The 20,924-nt window shown below is 40.8% G+C and overlaps 1 protein-coding gene and 2 long non-coding RNA genes across 7 annotated transcripts in view; 2 read left to right on the top strand and 1 right to left on the bottom strand.

Moving 5' to 3' along the window:
- The window catches only part of LOC116968826 (collagen alpha-1(II) chain), a 75,488-nt gene extending 55,677 nt beyond the window's left edge, over positions 1–19,811 (top strand). For 4 of the 5 annotated variants that reach the window (XM_033015747.1, XM_033015749.1, XM_033015745.1 and 1 more), the window contains 15 exons: positions 73–126; positions 2,154–2,207; positions 2,904–3,065; positions 3,537–3,644; positions 9,405–9,512; positions 9,598–9,651; positions 11,825–11,932; positions 12,136–12,189; positions 12,780–12,887; positions 13,944–13,997; positions 15,543–15,650; positions 15,924–16,212; positions 16,627–16,808; positions 17,655–17,897; positions 18,403–19,811. In XM_033015747.1, coding sequence (XP_032871638.1) covers positions 73–126; positions 2,154–2,207; positions 2,904–3,065; positions 3,537–3,644; positions 9,405–9,512; positions 9,598–9,651; positions 11,825–11,932; positions 12,136–12,189; positions 12,780–12,887; positions 13,944–13,997; positions 15,543–15,650; positions 15,924–16,212; positions 16,627–16,808; positions 17,655–17,897; positions 18,403–18,549 — 1,833 coding nt within the window. In that variant the 3' untranslated portion in view covers positions 18,550–19,811. Of the gene's footprint in view, positions 1–72; positions 127–2,153; positions 2,208–2,903; positions 3,066–3,536; positions 3,645–9,404; positions 9,513–9,597; positions 9,652–11,824; positions 11,933–12,135; positions 12,269–12,366; positions 12,693–12,779; positions 12,888–13,943; positions 13,998–15,542; positions 15,651–15,923; positions 16,213–16,626; positions 16,809–17,654; positions 17,898–18,402 lie in introns of those variants that run through there. The other variant, XM_033015750.1, reaches the window with a different exon arrangement.
- LOC116968828 lies at positions 3,661–7,646 on the top strand. The gene is made up of 2 exons (XR_004410537.1): positions 3,661–6,008; positions 6,367–7,646. It is a non-coding gene; the product is annotated as an uncharacterized LOC116968828 (long non-coding RNA).
- LOC116968829 lies at positions 7,474–20,917 on the bottom strand. Its single transcript, XR_004410538.1, has 3 exons — positions 20,655–20,917; positions 13,053–13,055; positions 7,474–7,485 (listed from the first exon to the last, which is right to left on the bottom strand). It is a non-coding gene; the product is annotated as an uncharacterized LOC116968829 (long non-coding RNA).
- Between the last annotated feature and the right edge of the window lie 7 nt (positions 20,918–20,924).

Below are 20,924 nucleotides of genomic sequence, written 5' to 3'. Positions count from 1 at the left end.
TCGCAAATGATCAGAGACTTTACTTTCACAAACGAGCACGTTGAAATTACTTTCTCCTGTCCTTTATTTTAGGGTCCAACTGGTGTAAATGGTCCTAAAGGTGCTCGTGGTGCCCAAGGTCCTCCTGTGAGTATGGTTTTAATACAATCTGAGCTTTAAAACAAAAAATAAAATGGATAGGCAAGCGAGTATTAGAATGATGCAATGAGATTTTGACGTTAAGCTGATTCTTAGAATGCTAGCTCTCCTTTTGAAGATATTTTTCGGACACTTATGCACATTATGTAGGTGAATACTTCAAAAGAGTTCTCTGATATGCAGAAATCTGTATATCTACTAAAATAACACTGAAAATGTTGGTTATATCCAGCTGGTCAGGTAACGGAGGATCCAAAATTTCCAAATGAGAAACAAAAAATCCTGTGATGTTAGAAATGCGAGAGAGAAACCTCTAATGGCTGATTATTTGAAACTGTTACATTCAGTGTTGAATCTGGAAAACTGTACTCAGCCTGGCTGAAAGATGAGGTTCCAGTTGGTTTCTAGAGCTGGAATGCAGGGAAGAACTTGGAACTAGAAACCAAGTGTTGGAAGCCAAGAGTAAAATCCTCACGTGAGCTAGGAATGGTAGGAGGTAGCCATAATCTGGAATCCCCCCCCCCCCCCCACTTTGTGAGGTTAAAGCCAGAATATGACAGCCTAGAGCCTGGAGAATGGTTCCGAGGACCACGATCCAGGAGCCGTCAGCCAAGCATCAGTACCTAGCAGTTAAGTTTAAGGCCCAACAACGAGAGGTAAAACTTGGAACTGCTGGGTGCCAGCGACTAACTGCTGGAGGCCGAAACCAAGGCACTCTTGGGAACCACTAGATAATGGGAGCAGTTGCAAACAGGAAGCTCCTAGACTTTTCCAGGAGCTGGAAGCATACAACTGAATCTTAAACTTATAAAAACCGTCGAGACTTAATGTTTGCCTGGCTCTTGAATGTCACTATTATTCTAAGGGTAGGTTTCAATAGATCATGCAGAGCTATCTTATCCTCTTGTGTAGCTGCATGACTTCAATATGTTGAAGATGGGGAAGCGGGATTTTTGCTCCATACATGCCGAGAAATTGGACGGCAGATTTTCATTTCTGTGTGCTGTGTTCCAATTTCTACGAACAATTAAATGTTATTGAAAATTGGGACATTCATTGTATGTTGCATGTTGAACGGCACTAGGATTTTGTGTATCACTCAAGTTGCCCACACTGTTGTCCTGAAGCAGGCGATCAACATGCCTGAGAAGGCTGTTTGCGTGTAACTTAAAGGCAATGTCCCATAGCACGTACCAGGCTGAGGCTAGGATCCTGACTCAGGAAGTTTTCCCCCTTGAGCGTTTTATCCACCTCTTCCTCGGGACATTTTCAGAATGACTTTTCCCACCCTTTGCTTCCCTCATCACCAGAGTAGCGATCCCTTTAATCCTCTTCAACACCTCATGTACTCTCTTTTATATCCACCATTCTATCCCCTACAACAGCAGCTGTACAGTGGGCCCTATCATCAGGCTAACTTGCTCATTTAATGATAGAAACATAGAAATTAGATGCAGGAGTAGGCCATTCGGCCCTTTGAGCCTGCACCGCCATTCAATATGATCATGGCTGATCATCCAACTCCGTATCCTGATCATATTGAATGGCGGTGCAGGCTTGAAGGGCCGAATGTCCTTGAATCATTTAATCCACACCCAATTTACACTGTGGACTGTGCACATCAAATTAATTCTTTATCACAGCATATGCACACCCTACCTGTATTCTACATATTTAACCACTCCTAAAAACATTCACCTCTCATGACCCCCTGGAGCAGATGTGCATCATGTCCTATGGTGTATTTAATAATCTTGATCTATACCATAGCAAAAACCATACATGTTCCAAGCCCGACATTCAGATCGAAGTGCAAAGACATCTTAAGTGTTTTTGGAAGTGAGGTGAAACAAGAACAAAAAGTTCATAGGAGCAATTGTGGTCGTGAGCAATGGTGATTAATTTAATTAAGGAGGCAAGACTAGTATTAAAGCCACAATGCGTGATGTGTATGCCAACTCAGCATGAATGTAAATTGAACTTCTCATCTCAAATTATTATTTTTTTCTTCTTAGGGTGCAACTGGTTTCCCTGGTGCTGCTGGTAGAGTTGGTCCTCCTGGTCCCAATGTAAGTAACGCTCGGGATTGTATCTTTTCTTTTGAATATATGCGGATACAAATCATCCTTTGGAAGTAACTGATAAATAGAACAAAAGGATCACCTGACTGATTATTTTTAAAGACTGCAAAAGGGATAGGTTGTTGGGGCTGGGAGGCTATTTAGTCAGGAGTCTTTTATGGCCACCCATGACACCTACTGGTATATAGATGTAAGGACAGGAACAAGCTGGGCTGTGAGACTTTCAAATATTGACTTACCCACTCAAACTGCCTGATGAGCTCAAATAAAATTGGGAACTTCTATGTGTGTGCAATGGAACAATAAGCAATATTTCGATGTCGCTAAATATGCTTTAGTTTCCAGCAACGTATTGTGCTTGGGGTTGTTGATGGAGTATGAGTGTCACTTCCCTGTCCCGAGGTCAGAAAAAAACAAGTGTACTGCATGATTGTCAGGGGTTGTGGGGAGAAGGCAGGAGAATGGGGTTGAGAGGGAGTGATAGATCAGCCATGATTGAATGTCAGAGTGATGGGCCGAATGGCCTAATTCTGCTCCCAGAACTTATGACTGAATTATTTTGTCAGGAAAATGGGAATATCTTACAATCTTACCCCAGTAGATAATGAAACTTAACTGATAATAGAGAACCTGCCATGTTTGATGTTAAATTAATTTTGTTAATGCCTGCTTCTCTTAATGTAGGGCAACCCTGGCCCAGTAGGCCCTGCTGGTGCTCCTGGTAAAGATGGTCCTAAAGGTCTGCGTGGTGATCCAGGCCAAGCTGGGCGCGCTGGTGACCCTGGTCTTCAAGGCCCTGCTGGTACTCCTGGTGAGAAAGGAGAACCTGGTGAAGATGGTCCTCCTGTAAGTATAGAATGAGAGAAAATAAAACACTTTCACCTGCCTGTTTTATTTTATATTTATAGTCCGCATTATAGTCCAGTCTTCTGCTTTTTCCTCGTGCGTTTTCATGATTTCATAGTGTAGCGTGCGACTAGTAGAGCCTCCAATGACCCACAGCTTAAGCTACAATTCTGACATCAAGTGCTGTCCATGTGGAGTTTGCATGTTCTCCCTGTGACTACTTGGGTATCTTCTGGGGTGCTAGTGTGTGGGTTGGTTAATTGGCCAATGTAAATTGCCCCTAGCCTATGTGAGTGATAGAATTTGGGGGGAGGTGATGGGAATGTTGTGAAAATAATTGTGGGAAAATTGGTGTGGGAATGGATTGCTCTATGAGCAGGTATAGACAAAGTGATGAGTAGCCTCTGTCTCTGTTATAAAGAAATATGGAAGAGAGCAAGCATGTTAAGTATTGTCTTTCGTTCTCTGTAGGGTCCTGATGGTCCTTCAGGTCCACAAGGTCTGGCTGGTCAGCGTGGTATTGTAGGTCTTCCGGGTCAACGCGGAGAAAGAGGTTTCCCAGGTCTCCCTGGTCCTTCTGTAAGTATAGCACAGCATTACATAAAACTGCCTCCTTTCCCCATTCTGTGCAGTAATCACTCGACATCGGGTCATGTTGTGCTCTCAGACGTAGTTAAAGCTAAACAAATTCATCTGTCAGATGTCTGTCTGTCAGAGAGGGCAATTTGCATTTAAATGCAACCCTATGTGTACAGTATAGAGACCAGTCCTATACTATGTACAGTATGTGCACCAGCCCATGAAAATGTATATTTCTGCAGAATAAACTGTTTCTAGACCAGATCTAGAGAATATATGAAGATAAAGTCTGTCAAAGTTGTGATAAGGAAGCCAGTTCTGTAGGATGCAGAGACAAGTCCTGTAAAATGTACAGAGTCCAGCCTCATGTATTGTAAAGTATAGGGACAAACACCATACCAAGTTTAGTGTCAGGCCCAGTACTTTAGTATGTACAGTATCAAGATCGCTTCTGTAGAATGTGCAGTAAAGAATTGAAACGCATACAGAGACCGGCTCCCAAGAATATATGGTCTAGAGACAGGTCCTTCATAATGTACATTGGAGGTACCAGGCGTGATGAAAGTGCATTATAAGGGTTGTTCCTGGTACCAACCCTTTAGGCTATGCAATATGAGAACTAGTATGAATACCAGCCCCATGGCACGTGTAGTGTAGCGATCAGGCCCACAGAATGTACAGTCTTGTGTACAGCCATGTCGACTATATAGTATGGAGACCAGGCCTGCAGTGTTTACATTGTAGAGTCCAACCCCAATGAGCAGGTTGTGCACCTTCCTTGTAGATGTACAATGTGGTGACATGACCTGTAAAGTGTACAGTGTATGAACGACTGTTGTAGTAATGTAGCATAGAGACCAGCTCCACAGAATGAACAGTAAAATGTACATTAAAGTGATCACCCATGGTGTGAACTATATAGAGACCTATCTTGCAGGATGTACAGTATAGAAACCAGTCCTTATAGAACATACAATCTAGAGACCAGTCCAATATGTACTGTATAGACTATTCCCTAATATACACAGTACAATTTGCAGTTTGTAAAATATAGCATTTTTATAGTGTAATATTTAACTTGTATACCATCTGATCCTGCAGATTGGATAGTATAGAGATCACTCGAGTGTAGGATTATATATGTTGGGCCAATGCTATTGTGCATGTTAGTAGTAGAGACAGCCCTTTTATACAAGAGAAGACTCGCCCTGTAAAATGTAAAATACTGGGAACAAAGCCACAGTAGGTCACATTATGTCATGCTCACAAACTGAGGTGCTGATTCACATTATGTACTTGATTATACTATATGCTAGATCACATTGTACACCTAATCTCATCTTGCTCTAAATCATATTGTGTACTGGATTACATTGAATATTGGGTCTTTATTCGATATAATAATACAATTATATATATGTATTATCACATGAGTACTGGAGCATGTTGGTTGTTGGATCACTTTGGGCACTGAATTACACTGAGTACTTGTCTATATCTGGAACTGGATAATATTGAGTACTTTGTCATTATTGGATCACATCCTGCGGTGCTTCAAGGTACCGATCAAAGATTCAACATTTGGAAACTGTTGTGATATTTATGATGTACAGATAAATGTGATATATGTTCTGCTAAAATGTGCAAGGAAAGTTTCATAAAACTAGGTTCAATACACCATAATCCACCAGAAATTGGTCAGAGGCTGTATGTGTTTGTCATTTTGAGGCGCATTTTAAAGGCAAGCAATTACTATTTTTGCACACACAAGTTTTGCAAAGGATTGTAATGCATATAGTCTGCAAAATACTCTACAGTGCGCTATAATGATCGCAAAAATGCAGCATTCAATTAAAGCGCGGCAACAATCATCATGACAGCACTTTGTGTATGAAGAGGTTCGTATAATGCTTTGCCCTGTATTGCAGAAACATCTCAAAAGCGCTAACGATCAACAGATTATTTTTCAACTGATGCGATTCTGGTTATGTAGCAAAATGCGGCCGCAAATTTGCAAACAGCAAATGATATGAATGATCAGTTAACCTGTTTTGGGTGGTGTAGGTTGAGTGCTAAGCAGCTGCTTAAAGCATTGAACTTGCGCATAACAGCCCAGTGCAGCTATTTCCACAGCAATTTTCCTTGGACAATGGAGTGTACCAGCCACATTTTGACAACCAGGCGCAAAAGGCTTTAATTAATGAAGTGAGCCACCATATACTGCATGGAGGGCCGCTCCTCCTGAGAAACCTGGTGCAGCAGGTCTGGAAATAAATCGTGGAGCTTGTAAATGCTGCTTCCAGAACTCAACGAACCTGGCAAGATGTTAGGAAGAAGATGGGAGATCTCAAGAAATCGGCTAAGGTAAGTCAATAATATTAATATGCACCTGCAAGAAAGTCAACCCTGGCAAACTTCTCATTCTTGTTGCCTCTCTGTTGAAACTGGTTTGAGGCAATTCACCAGTGCAGCACTGCCAAGAGACACAAGGGCAATGAATGGGGATATTTATATCTAAGTTATGAAGTGCTTATGCAAATATCTGTACGCAACATTTCCAAAAGGGGATAGAGACAATGACTGTTTGGAAGTGAATCTAGCAGGGTGATACGCATTCGTTGAAAACATCTCGTACGCCACAGAAACTGTGCAACTGCATGTGCAACTAACTGTCAGTGCTCTGGGTACATTCAACCTATCAATACTGTTCTTCTCCTTGCAGGACAAGATGGCCTTCAATCAGCGAGAACAGTGCTGCATTGGACTCAGCCAATTCGTGCCCCTACCCTATGCAAGAACGACACTTTGGAACTAATAAGCAGGGAGAGTATAGAGGGAATGGGGGACGGCAAAGCTGCAAGCTTCCAACGAGTTCATGGCTAGTATGATAATATTTTTGTTGTATCATTTTGATCTGTTAAATAACTGTCGATCAGGCACATGCTGACCTAAGTAAGAGTGCAGATAATACCGTGGAGTGACGCATTATCTTCTCTTTTCACAGAAATGGAAAAACAGAGTGTAGCAGTATCTGCAAGAAAGGCCACAATCACAGCACTTTATAGCACAATCACTATATCAACCACCAGGTTCAGCTACACACTTCAAAGAACATAGATAGGGAGATTTAGGAGGAGCCTCAGGGGTAAGTCACAGCCCACGGATGAGAAGGAGCAAGAGGGCCTGTTGATCATCGACTGAAGAAAAAAAACAGCGCGGTTACTGAAGCAGTATCGGAATATCTGCACATATTAACCACAACGGATCCGCTGAAAAGCAGAACACTCCTGTCTGAGCAAATCATCGGCTGGGATCATTTACGTGCGGGATACGTTCGTGCAAAATCCTGAAAGGATTGTGGAGGAGCACACTACCTAGATCTGTGCAGTTACAGATGAATGGTTGGTTACGCTGGAGTTTTCCATCGAGTGTGTGGAAACTCCAATGGGCCTGCAGTGGTAACCCCTCAGTGCAGATCAAAGGCACATTTGGGACATTTCTCATAAATGTTCATACTACCACGATAGAGATTTAAGGCTCAGCCCTTAAAGGTGCTCTTTTGACACCCTCAGATAATTTGGAGATTGGATGCAGGCAGTCGTAAAGAATTTGCGGATTTTACAGATGCCTGAATTCTATTCTCACATGAGTGGATGTTGAGAGAATACATATTGCCAGGTTAAAGAGATGATCGGGTCTTACATTAATCCAAGCTGTCAAGATTTCCAACGTAACAATAGGTATGTAAGAATAAGCAATACGACCGGTCGCAAACATGAGTGAAACTACTGGAGTCCGTGCCACATAGAGGTTTCATGCCACTACTATTCCAACAGCCTGACTATGGAACTCACCACCAGCCTATACAATCATTCCCTTCGAGAGGGAATCAATGAGGAGAAGATGAGGTAGGCCTGTTCTACCCCAACAAACTCCAGACACAAAGTACAATCTTCACTATATACATAATGGCTGGAATAAAAACACTGGATTTAATTTGTACATTCTGCTGTGTGTTTATTTGTCTTTGATTAAAGTTAAACCTGATTGAGGATTCTGGATGGGCATGGATGATATTTGAGGAATTGTACTGGTGAGTATAACTGCAGCTGGTTTGGGATGCTTCACTAATATATTTGGATGGCAATTTTATTACATGGAACAACACTGAAAGACATCTTGAATTTGTATCTATGGACCAGCTTTCTTGCTGCCCTGCTAGTTCAACAACTACATCTCTGAGTTCCGTATTGCTACGTCTTTGACATTCTGTTCTTCTTCCAATGCAGAGCGGAAGAAAGAAATTTGCATTTACATCGCTCCTCTCACATGTCCCCAATTGTTTAATTCCGAATAAATTATTTCGCAAATGGACTCGCTGTTGTTTTATAACCAAATGCGGCTGCTAAATTTGCATACGGCAAGATCGCACAAGCGCCAAATGAAAGTCATGACCACCTGATCTGCTCTTGGTGTGGTGGGTTGGAATTAATATTGGCTGAGAAACCTGGAGAACTCCATGCTTTTCTTTGAACAGATCCTTTGCATCCACCAGAAAAGTCAGTACTCCACTGAAGTGGCAAATTAGGTGATGTGAACTAAGTGGTGTTTAGAGATATGATCTTCCAATTCAGAAAACCAATTGTTATCATATGAGCCAAGCTGACAAATCAAAGTCACGTAGAATTTTCTAATAATTCATGAGAAATTATAAGATATCACTTGATCACTTAAGACATTTGGAACACCACTTTAAGATCCCTGAAGTTAGTAGATTGCCTTAAAGTGAAGTCATGTCGAGAGTTCTTGGGGAGCCAAGTATTCACCTGCGTTTCTTGGTGCTGGAGCTGCACACCAGCTGGACTCTGATAGAATAACAATCCCCTTTTCATTGGTCATAATGCACAGCAACATTATGTACAAGAGCCCAAACATGGGTGCTATTGCTGACTCTTGAATTCTGGAAATCCAATAGATGCATTGAATTCTGATGCCTTGTTGTATTGCTGGTGTTGATCCATAGTCAAAGTAATGAAGGGGCCGACTGTTAAATCATGCAAATGTCACGGTCTGGCCAAATGAAGCAGGCTTGCCCTTCAGATATCCCCAGGCCTTGAATGGAAGGATCAAAACACAAAGTTTGATGACCTTGGACACCTATTGATTATATAACATTGATACTTGCCCGATTCCAAAAGTGGTAATTGAGGAGATGGTACTAGTTGTATCTCAGCTTACCCTCGACAACTATACCACTGTTCCACAATTATTTCTAGGTCATTGTTCCTAGGCTCATGACCCTATATGATTTTCATCTTGTGGGATATCTTGCATCCCTGATCTGTCCTCCTCAGCTAAATTAAAGTCAGACGATGTACTGATTGAAATATATGTGCTGACCTAACCAGCTGCAGTTGTACCCCTGTTGTGTAGCAACTTAGAGTGAAACAGGAGAACACACTTTAGGTGTGAAATGGGTGCCTCAAAAATGGTGTGTGGAATTTAAGAACCAACCATGTGGACTTTAACCAGGTTTACTCACAAATTCAGTGCGATAACACCGAGTAGCCATTTCAGCCCAGCTACAAAAGAATGGCTGTGTGTTGTATCATCACACTCCTCAAATTATCAATGTTAACATATTACTGGGAGAAGATGATAACAGCGATACCATCAGTCATTTCCAGACTTATTATGAAAAAAACAATATTGCATCAAATGTACTCTGAGTTGTAATGTCCATTTTGCTTCTTCTTCTAGGGTGAACCTGGAAAACAAGGAGCTCCTGGATCTGCTGGTGACCGAGGACCCCCTGGCCCAGTCGGCCCATCTGGTCTTACTGGTCCTTCTGGTGAACCTGGACGTGAGGTTTGTCAATCTTTTATACCACAATTCAATCATTATATTTTGTGTGTCATTTTCCAATTCTGACTGCTCTGTGTTCCTCCCACAGGGCAACCCTGGTGCTGATGGTCCTCCTGGCCGTGATGGTTCAAATGGTCCAAAGGTATGGTGAATAATTTGTACTTCAACACTGAAGAGGATTAGTAACTTCCAAAAATGTAAATGCTCAAAAAAAAAAAGTTAGACTGAAGCAGAAATAATATTGTGCACAAAAGAAGCTCCCTGTATCCCATTGATCTCACCGATTCCTAATTTCAGAAATGTAACCACATGTGGACCTCTGGGAGGTTAGAGCTAAATTGCATTCACAGCCTGAATAGAACAGAATTGTCTTTGGTCTGTGGTGATGCCACAGTTGGTGATTATATCGATGAAAACCTCTCAAAATGTAAGAATTGGCTAACCAGGTTGTTGGTTTAAGCATAGGGTATTATGGAGATAGGAAAAGCACCTGGGATTAAAATGTCTATTAAGCATTTTATGTAAAGGCTAAAGATGAAAATGGATTAGTGAGACCAAATAACCTGTTTCCAGGTTGTCACTTCTAAATGATTCGATATAATGCTCTGAGAATGTCTGAAACTCATGTTATTGGGCACATAAGTGAAGTCTCTGCATTTCTTCAGAGTGATAACAATTTGAATCTCCAGGGACAAAGATAAACAACTAATATATTGCACCACCTCAATTCAAATGCTTAAACACCTAATGTGTTAAGCTAACATAATTTTGATCTTTGTTCCTACCAACCAAAGGACAGCATTTGCCTGCAGAATTCCTGCTATTGGAATGAACATGTAATAAGATGTGCAGATCTATACGGTTAGGTGCTGCCAATAAAGTCTATAAGAGAAAAATTATGAGAAATAATTAAAAACTGTCCAAACAGACAACTAATAACCTACTATAAGAGTAGGAGCAATACAAAAACATTAGATTAAAGATAAAATAGTTTTATTGATAAATTAAATCTTCTACAATCATCATCATCATATTTTCTGACTTGCATACATATTCAAATTGTTTTGCTCCACTGTACTGAATTGGATTGTGATATTATCTGTTGAGGTCACTTATAAATATGTCTTGAGTAATGTCCGTGCCAAAGTGAGGAAGCAAATCACATAGACTGTGTCTTTGTGCCCAGGCACAGGGAAAAGGACATGCATACAATTAGTGCCAGTCTGAAAGGGCTGGGCATTTAGCCAGTTAGTGCCAGTCACAAAGAGAGAGTTGGCCATGTTCCAGTTATTACCAGCAACAGATGGGGGGATGGGCGGGCACCTAGTTTATTCCAGCCACAGACTAATGGGCAGATACCCAGTGATTGACAGAGGTGGGTGTGTGCCCAGTTAATACCAGTCACAGACAGATAAGTGTGTACCCACTTATTACCAGTCAGTGAGAGTGTTTGGGATGTGAGAGTCCTGGTTGTGTACCTGTTGGTACTTGTCCCAGAAGAGTGGGGTTGTACCCGTTAGTACTAGTCTCAGAAGGATGGGCGAGTGCCAGCTGCTACCAGTACCAGAGGGATTGGCATATGTCCTTTTATTATTATTCATGTAGGCAGATGGGCATGCATCCAGTTATTACCAGAAATAGAGAGTTGGACTCACACCCATTCATTAATAGTTACAGTATTTACCCATGACAAGTACCCATTTATTAATGTCAGTCAATGAGTGGTATTCCATGTGCTCCAAGCATTGACACTGGCATTATGTTTTCTATACACCGAGGCCACTCATTTTTTAACCATCCCCCTGCCAGTCTCCCACATGCCACCAAAATAACAGCTATGGCGACTGGTCCATGGACTTGTGTTATCAAGCTGCACTGCACTATGACTCTTAGTCAAGATTGGTGGTGTGTATTACTGAATAATTGGTCAAAGTATAACTAGTATTAAGACTAGTATTTTGTATGAATTAAATCTGAATGAAATTTATATGGAAACCTTTTTTGAATCTTCAAGATAGATTAATATGTTTGTGTGACAAACATCCAGTAAACACACAGGGTCAGGCATTGAAAGGAACCATGTGGACTCGTGTACCTTTCTGCCATTTACCATCTCTAGCTAATTCAATTCCCCTCTACCTTCCCTCCATCAACTACCCTGGATTTTTCTCTGCTTCAAGTACTTATACAGTCCCATTCCCCATTCCATTAACCGTCTTCATGAGGTAGTGAAATCTTATTAATCCACTCAGGAGGATTTGATTTTAAAATGTTCCCCTGTTGATTGGTGACCATTGTGTGTTTCTCCCTAACAGGGCGAGCGAGGTCAGACTGGTGTTGCTGGTGCCCCTGGTGCTTCTGGTGCCCCTGGCGCTCCAGGCCCTGTTGGTCCAACTGGCAAACAAGGAAACAGAGGCGAATCTGTAAGTAGCTGGCTTTCAGAACATCTATACTATTTAACTCGGAGAAGTTGTTAATTAATACCGATTAAAAATGGTTGCACAGATCACACTTTTAAACACTGAATCATTAAACTGTTTATATTGATAGCATTCTTTATATTGACCATTTATTCTGATTATATTTTATTACAAATTAATAATAAAATGATGTTCCTTTGCTTTAGGGTGCTCAAGGTCCAATGGGTCCTTCTGGCCCTTCTGGCGCCCGTGGAATGCCTGTGAGTAATCTTTGTCATTTACTGTGTTGTATATGATGGGTCTGTTCATTCAATCGGGTTGAATGAGGTAAGAACTCGGTTCTAAATTTAGGTTTAGTTTTAATAGGAGAAAGCAGTCTATATTGCATGAGGAGATGATGTTTGTCAGAGTGGAGAAATAATGTTTTATTTCATCGCTTCTTGTTTTAGTATTAGCACAAAATCACCTCAGGGAAAGACATTCTGTGAAGATGAAATACATCTTTTCACAACTGAAGTCCCAGGCCTATGCTAGCGAGGGTACCTCACTTACATTTAGCTCACATCTATGCGATCTTATTGAAGTTTATGATCAACTGTGTCCTTGAACACAAACCCATTGAAAAGAATAAGCCTTTTGAAGAACATTTAAATATAATATTTTTAGGCTTTGGTTAAAATAATGCTCAAATCAATGTCACTAAAACACATAAAGATCACATTGTTGTGTTATCATTTCAGGAATGTTTAACTTTGTATAATTATGATAATTTTAGCTGAAAATACAAGCCTCATTGCAGCATTGGGACTTGATGACTATTTTAATCTCTTAAATGTAATCTCTTCTTCAGGGTCCTCAAGGTCCCCGTGGTGATAAGGGTGAAGCTGGCGAAGCAGGTGAAAGAGGACAGAAAGGTCACAGAGGCTTCACTGGTCTGCAAGGTCTACCTGGACCTCCTGTGAGTATATTTAATCAAATAGACTGTAAATCTATTGGAACCAAATCGCTTTCATTTTGTTGGAGGTTATATTGCATCTCATCAAATACGAGGAAAAACCTCAAATCACTTCACATTCAGTGAATTACTCTGAACTGTTACCACTGCAAGTCAACGAAATTAAACAACCTCTTCGCACTCAGCAAAATCCCACAAACACTAAATGAAACCAATAAGCACAATATTGGCTTTTGGAGATCGTCGTTAGGACACAAGGAACACTCTCTCGATCAGTATTCCAATAGTGCCACGGGATTTGCTTGTATCTTCAGGGGTAGGATTTTAAAGGGGCAGGAATTCATTGTTGGTATCACCAACTTAGCTTTCACAACAACATTTAAAAAATATCCAACTGATGTAAGAAATTGAGTCCACCAGACACATAATTGGTAAAGCCAGCATGAAACTGGAGCCAAGAACCAGGTGTCGAGGGCTATGGTAAGAAGGCAGGAGAATGGGATTGAGAGGGAGACTTAGATCAGCCATGATTGAATGGCGGACCAGACTTGATGGGCCGAATGGCCTAATTCTGCTCCTATAACTTATGAACATGAGGGGAGGTAATCTTCACCCACAGGGATGGAAGAGGCAAAATTAAATAATATTAAGAAACAGATTATTAATATAATGTAATATCTTAAGCAAACGTTTAGCATAGTTTATTGGTGGGTTCTACCCTACTTGAAATGGCCTGCAATTTCGTAGAGAGGAGTGACCACCTGTACACCCCCCCCCCCATCTTCTCCAAAGTTGTAAGGAGCACAGGAGTAGTTTCTATTTACTCGGCTGAAGAAATTGATGGCTCCTGTGGTTGACAGACACAAGTTCAAATCTTGTCACATTGACCATGAAATCACCTTATTGTTAAATAAATATTCTGATTCACTAATAACCTTCAGGGAGGAAAATCTACCATTCTGAAGTGACCCCACACCCACAGCAGTCTAATTACAGTCCATTCCATTATTTCATATTTATTGTAAAGCTGTAACATTTATGCTTTTTCTTTCTTTTCAGGGCCCTGGCGGTGATCAAGGTGCTGTTGGTGCTGCTGGTCCCTCTGGTCCTAGAGTGAGTATTAACCTTCACTTTTGCATTGCAATTGAATGCAGAAAATACATCTCCAGAGCAGAAATTATGGGTAAAGACTGGAGGAGATGTAATACCACAACGTGCATACTTAATAACTGTGGAGCCGGAAGTTCACTATTTTCTCTCTCCCTCCTTTCTTAATTAGTTGTGCAGCGTGGGTCACTTTCCAATCTAATGGGGCCACTCAGATTCCAGGGAATTTTAGATCACCAGTGATGCCTCATTATCACTACAGCATTTTTCTCAGCTCTAAGATGCATTGGTCTGATCCCCTTGATTTCTCCAGTACTTTCCCTTTACTAAGATTGATTTTATGCTCGGATCTTTCCAGCCAAGAAATCCCAGTATATTCTTCATGCCTTCTAATGTGAGGATAAGGCAAACTATTTAATATCTCAATCAATTATGAATCACTACAATAATTTTGTCGTCCTTTTCCCAAAAGAATCTCATACTCTGAGATTAGTAATTTCATTTCACAATACAAAATCTAAAATGGCCGATTCCCTAATTGGATCCAGGAGATGTTCCTCCAGGAAACTGTGCTGAATGGATTCATATGAACAATCCTTCTTATTACCTTTGTCCATATGATTTGCTAAGTTTTTAAGATTAAAGGCCTATACAATTATTGTATTTCTGCAGGCTCCTGCCATTTATTAATTATCAGTGTCTCTGTGTGGCTAGTGTTGGTTACCTTGTAAGCTGCTCAAAAACAGTTTCTTGTCCCATCTTATCTCCCAATTCTTCACATATTGATTGTGATTCCAACGCTTCCAAGGCACGATCATTCCCTTTCACTGTTGTTCAGGCCATTCGTTATGTATCAGTGCTAACTAACACCCTCACTGGTTTCCCGATTTTGTCCAACCTTTTAAAATGTCAAATGCACTGGTATAGTTAGTTCTCACATCTTAGTCACCATACACATTGCCTTGTTTTTATCTCGTTCAACAAAATCTCGACCCCCGTACGATCTCTCACCTACTTGCCAAATTGCTATTTTGTTTCCTGGCCTCAATCTCTCTATATAAATGTTTAACTTTCTACTCCCCACTATACACACCAACTGGTATATATATATTGGTTGGTATATATCACTCACATTTTTTATTTTTTATTTTAAACCTAGTTCTTTGCTTGGCCAGGAGCTGAGAGCCAGCCCAGTTTAAGGGGTTCATCTATAGCTCAGTCTTAGCTTGGGTTAGAGTGTCTCGTGAATCGGAACCTTTGTCTCCCACACTATTTTTTGAACCGCACACTCAGTGTTGACCCTTTTAGTTATGTGCTTGGCAAAGGAAATAATCTAGACATTATTATTCACGTGCTTCAGTGTTGACTCCAGCTCCTCAAACTCTCAGCTCAATTTATTTATATGATCGGCCCCTACTTGAGAAATGGATTCTCCTCTCACTGTGAGGAGAGAGCCTGAAGCCTTTCAAGCAGTTGCTGTCTCTATTATTTCTATGGATGAGTTTCATGATGGAGATGGTTTCTAACTATATTGGTTGCCTCCTATTACAGGGTCCCCCTGGTCCTGTTGGACCTTCTGGCAAGGATGGTTCAAATGGTATGCCTGGTCCCATCGGTCCACCTGGCCCACGTGGTCGTTCTGGTGAAAGTGGCCCATCTGTGAGTATCATGCCATCTTCAACACACTCTCCACATTTAATGTCCTCAACTCTAGTTTCTGTAGTTTCTCTAGTAATAGCATTTGCAAGTTTATAATGTAAAAAAAGTCAATTACAAAGTAGCAACACTATAAATAATACTAAATATAACCAACACTCATCCTTCTTCGTTTTGAAATCAAGACTTCTCCCACTGATTCTTTCTCTATCTCTGCATGAATCTCGGGGTGATTGTGCGACAGGTTTTAATGCTGCAGTGGATGTTCCCCAACAGGGTCCTCCTGGTAATTCTGGTCCACCTGGTCCTCCTGGCCCACCAGGCCCTGGGATTGATATGTCTGCATTTGCTGGTCTGTCACAACCCGAGAAAGCCCCTGATCCACTTCGGTACTTCCGGGCTGACCAGGCTGCTCCTCTCCTTCGCCAACATGACGCAGAAGTTGATGCCACTCTGAAATCCCTCAACAACCAGATGGAAAATATCCGTAGCCCAGAAGGAAGCAAGAAGAACCCAGCACGTACCTGCCGAGACCTGAAACTTTGTCACTCAGACTGGAAGAGCGGTAAGTAGACACGAGTAATAAGATGGCTTAATGTTCATGTTCAAAATAGATTCATCGCCTTCTGTCATATTTAATATTCAGTTCCAGCTCAAATCTTGTCTTTGAATAGTTTACTGGTTTCAGCAAATTAGTGCTCCTTGCATCTCAAAAGCTGTTTCTCTTCTTATTGTTAGTCTCTGGTCCTTCTGTGCACCAGTTTCATAACAAATGTTTAGCTTTGTTTCCGTTGTCTGCTTTCAAATTTTAATTGATGCAAATTTCCACTATTTATGAACATTTGAACAAAGTTCTGCGTTTTGTGAATTAAAATATCCAGCATGGACAGGTGTGACATCTGCATGAGAATCAGTGAGGCCGTTTTATAGATCACAGCAGATCCACTCTGATTTTATTGGTACATTTGTCCTATTACAGGTGATTACTGGGTCGATCCTAACCAGGGCTGCACTCTTGATGCCATCAAAGTCTTCTGTAACATGGAGACTGGCGAGACCTGCGTCTACCCCAACCCAGCTAGTATTCCACGCAAGAACTGGTGGACAAGCAAGGGCAAGAAGCATGTATGGTTCGGTGAGACAATGAACGGTGGTTTCCATGTAAGTGCCTTAAGAAATCGTTGATAAGACATTAAGAATACGAGTCACCTTTAGCTTTAGTAACTCACCCTCACGTGGAAAAAAAAAATCCTGTCCACTAGCAGTTTCAGCAAGTGTACAACAATAAGTTTACCGCAAACCTTAACGATAATAGTCTAATTGTCCCAAACCACATCTCTCTTTGGCCACCTCAAATGCAACTACCTTTCTTACTGTCATTATTTAGTCTGTGCTAAAGTCACCCACTGGTTCAGTTAATTTACTGGGTGAGTATTTTAATAGCATCAACCAATAAGCGACAGGTACAATCCCGAAATGTGTGAATGCACCCAATCTCAGTATCAGTTTCAGCACTGAGGTAACCTTATACCTTTTGATTAGCAAGGGGAAAAAAGTACTTGAAGCTCATCTTATTCAAATCTATCTCAACTTAAACTCTAATCTTTAGTTCAGGTCCTATTTAATCGAAAGACTTGCTGAACTCCATTCATAGTTCCAAGGAGATCTGTCTGCAACTCTAGATTTTCTCAGATTCTCTATTATGAGCTGCAGATTTTCAAACATCTCTCTAATAAATATCTGGTGGATTTTGCTTTTCAAACCTATGCAGACTCTTCATTCTTGTTAATGTAAGAGAAGCCCTTGTTTCTCCCTCTCTACATGCAGAGATGCCGGGGTCAACTGCAGTACCATTTATGCTTCAGTTTCTGAAACAGCTTGCAAATAAGACTGGATTCAATCTAAATCCTTGCCAATCTGTATTGTTTAGGCTTTTTTTTTTTTTTTAATGACAAATATTTTTGCAAATCTTCAGAGTTCTGAGCCTTCCTTTCCCTTCTCTTATAGTTCAGCTATGGTGATGGCAGCCTAACAGCCAATACTGCCGCCATCCAGATGACTTTCTTGCGTTTGCTATCTACCGAGGCATCCCAGAACATCACCTATCACTGCAAGAACAGCATTGCCTATATGGACAGAGCTACAGGCAACCTGAAAAAGGCTCTCTTATTGCAAGGTTCCAATGACATCGAAATCAGAGCCGAAGGAAACAGCAGGTTCACTTACACGGTCCTGGAGGATGGCTGCACGGTATGTTGTTTTAAAATAATTTATACCTAATTAAAGAGAAAATTAAAGTAGCTCTATCACACATGAATGACACCATGGGTTTTCAGTGGGATGTGGTATGGAACTTCGAGCGTAACATATCCAGAATAAACTAATTGACAAGCCAATTAACTTGAGAAAGAAAATGGCAGCCTCATCTTGGGGAAGAGAAGCAATCTTGTGGTTACACTTACCATACTGGGGGAATCTTGTACCTCTTGAACAAGTTGCAAGATGGATTGTAGCAATAAAACTACAAGTTTATTTTTAAAGTGATAAGATTGGGATTGGCTCAGTTGGGTATCCTGCTAAATAGCAAAGGATATAGCAAGGTAAACCAGAAAAAAACATGAGGAAAGGAATAGTTGTTAAGTAATATTTGAAAAAGAATTTTCAAAATGTTGTGTTCACGTTAAACATCAATACAGGACAGATTTACTGTCACTTGTGAGTTTTACAACTAAAATTATATATTATGCTTTTACAGAAACACACTGGGAAGTGGGGCAAGACAGTCATTGAATACAGATCACAGAAAACAACTCGTCTGCCTATTGTGGATGTCGCACCTTTGGATATTGGTGGTTCAGATCAGGAATTTGGTGTTGACATTGGCGCAGTCTGCTTCTTGTAAAATAATAAGGACCTCAGTACTTTCCAATCACTTCTAGGACTTCTGCACTGAATGGCTGATCCAATCCATCACTCCATTCATCCACACGCTTACATTTTGGACTTCATGGCCTAGCTGGACAGACGGTGAAAACGGTTAATTTATTTATTGTTTTCCTGTAAGATCTTCAGATCAGGCGAAAGTGTTTACTGATATCTGTTGAAGGCCCTCCCTTGGATTGTACCAGCACAGGTATTATTAATGTTCATGCCGTACCAGTCTGTAAGGTTACCAGCAGGAGACTGTGTAAAATATTAAAATGGTGCTATGTTGTAAAACCAGTCTGTAACATGGAGAACAATTGATATAAAAAAAAATGTGGAAAGTACAAGTTGATCTGGGCTTTTTTTTGTGGATTTTTTTTTTTGTTTTGCAGACTTTTGAGAGATTGAACTGCTCCAGTATCTAACTTTACCTGCCCTCTTTTTCTATCAAGATGAAGGAAGTTTGGAACACAATCTAGAACTTCCCCAGTTTAAGCTACCTCACACTAATGATCTTGAAGGGACTAAACACACAGGAGCAGGAACAGAAGCTGGGGTGGCGGGAAAGAAAAGTCCCAAGATTCTCCCATGTGCAGTTTAATTTGTTAAAAAAGGTACTTTTTGGGCTTCTAGCTCCTCCTCCTGTGACAGTTTAGTGAACTAGAGGGATCCAGTCAAGATTTGATGGTGCTGAATAAAATGATTCCAAAGCTGCCAATTGTTGTTACAGAATTGTAACACCAACGTAACATCCAGTCATTTTTATAAATAACAAAATCAGTATTAAGCAGCAAACGAATTCTAAATGGATGATGTGTGGTCTCATCTCCAACCAAATCTTGTGAAAACCACATTAATTTTTTCCCCTATGTTTTCCAAAGTTAGGCATGTGGATAAAATTAATTCTTTTTTCCCTATGACCTATTTTCTCCATAACTCCATGCATCTCTAGCTTTTGTGCAATCTTTTTCTTGTAACTAGAGGGGGAAAAAAAAAAAGAGGTAGGCTTTTTTTGGGGGGGTGCAAAACAAACCAAGGATATGTACTATTTTGTATATGTAAAATAGTTCAAATGTTTTTAAATATTTTGCCATACTGGTTTGAAGCATGGTAGATTAGAACATTCCCATCACAACACTAATGATCTATGCTCCTTGTGAAAAGCTTCTGTCACTTTGTACTTTTTTTCTCAACCCACTACCCCTCAACAGCAATAAAGATAGAAAGCTTTTCTATAAACACATTTGTTTTGATTTTTTTTTATTTGTATTAAATCCATCCTATGATGTATCTTTGTTGAAAATGTTTATCTATTCTGGGATATTTCATGACAGAAAAATGAAACACAAATAAAACTTAATTTAAAAAAATGCCCACCATGGTTTCCACTGTTTTTTGATCCAAAGGTTATTCACCATGCCCTAGACAATAGGTGCAGGAGTAGGCCATTCGGCCCTTCGAGCCAGCACCGCCATTCAATGTGATCATGGCTGATCATCCCCAATCAGTACCCCGTTCCTGCCTTCTCCCCATATCCCCTGACTTCGCTATTTTTTAAGAGCACTATCTAGCTCTCTCTTGAAAACATCCAGAGAACCTGCCTCCACCGCCCTCTGAGGCAGAGAATTCCACAGACTCACCACCCTCTGTGAGAAAAAGTGTTTCCTCGTCTCCGTTCTAAATGGCTTACTCCTTTTATTCTTAAACTATGGCCCCTGGTTCTGGACTCCCCCAACATCGGGAACATGTTTCCTGCCTCTAGCGTGTCCAAACCCTTAACAATGTTGTATGTTTCAATGAGATCCCCTCTCATCCTTCTAAACTCTACACTCACTCTACACTACAACTCTACCCTAACAGAAAGAGACCCTCTTTCCTACCTTGTTTTAATTCCACCTCCTGATGCTCATTGGGCGTCAGCAATCTCTCCCATCCCCAGCAGATGGTTTCCATGTGAAAACCAAAAAGGAGAAAGTGTGATTAGATGGATCTTTTCCCTTACCCAATGCCACAGGAATAGCAAACCACAGCGCAAATCCCGACCCCACTGAAACAAACTGCAGTACCCCAACAGTACCCCACAAAGTGTCAGCCATCTTAGGAACCAGGAGAAAACATTGGTGGGTATGATGATCACCAGCCAGCAGGTGTTGCAGGAGCTCTACACAAAAGTAACTTAATGAGATTTAATCATTAATTAATGGGCATGGCGAGGACTCAATTGTAACCCAACCTGGCTCGCAGGTGAACAAAAAGAAAAAAAAAAAAAGCTAATTAAAACCCCATTAATTTTTAACTCTCCAAGGTGTAAAAGCAACGTTTCCCTCCCAATGCCACAAAATTCCCTGCCAG

This window comes from Amblyraja radiata, chromosome 46 (assembly GCF_010909765.2).
Source record: "Amblyraja radiata isolate CabotCenter1 chromosome 46, sAmbRad1.1.pri, whole genome shotgun sequence".
NCBI lineage: Eukaryota > Metazoa > Chordata > Chondrichthyes > Rajiformes > Rajidae > Amblyraja > Amblyraja radiata.
Note: the sequence above shows the minus strand (reverse complement) of the source record. Positions and strands in the feature narration are given on the sequence as shown.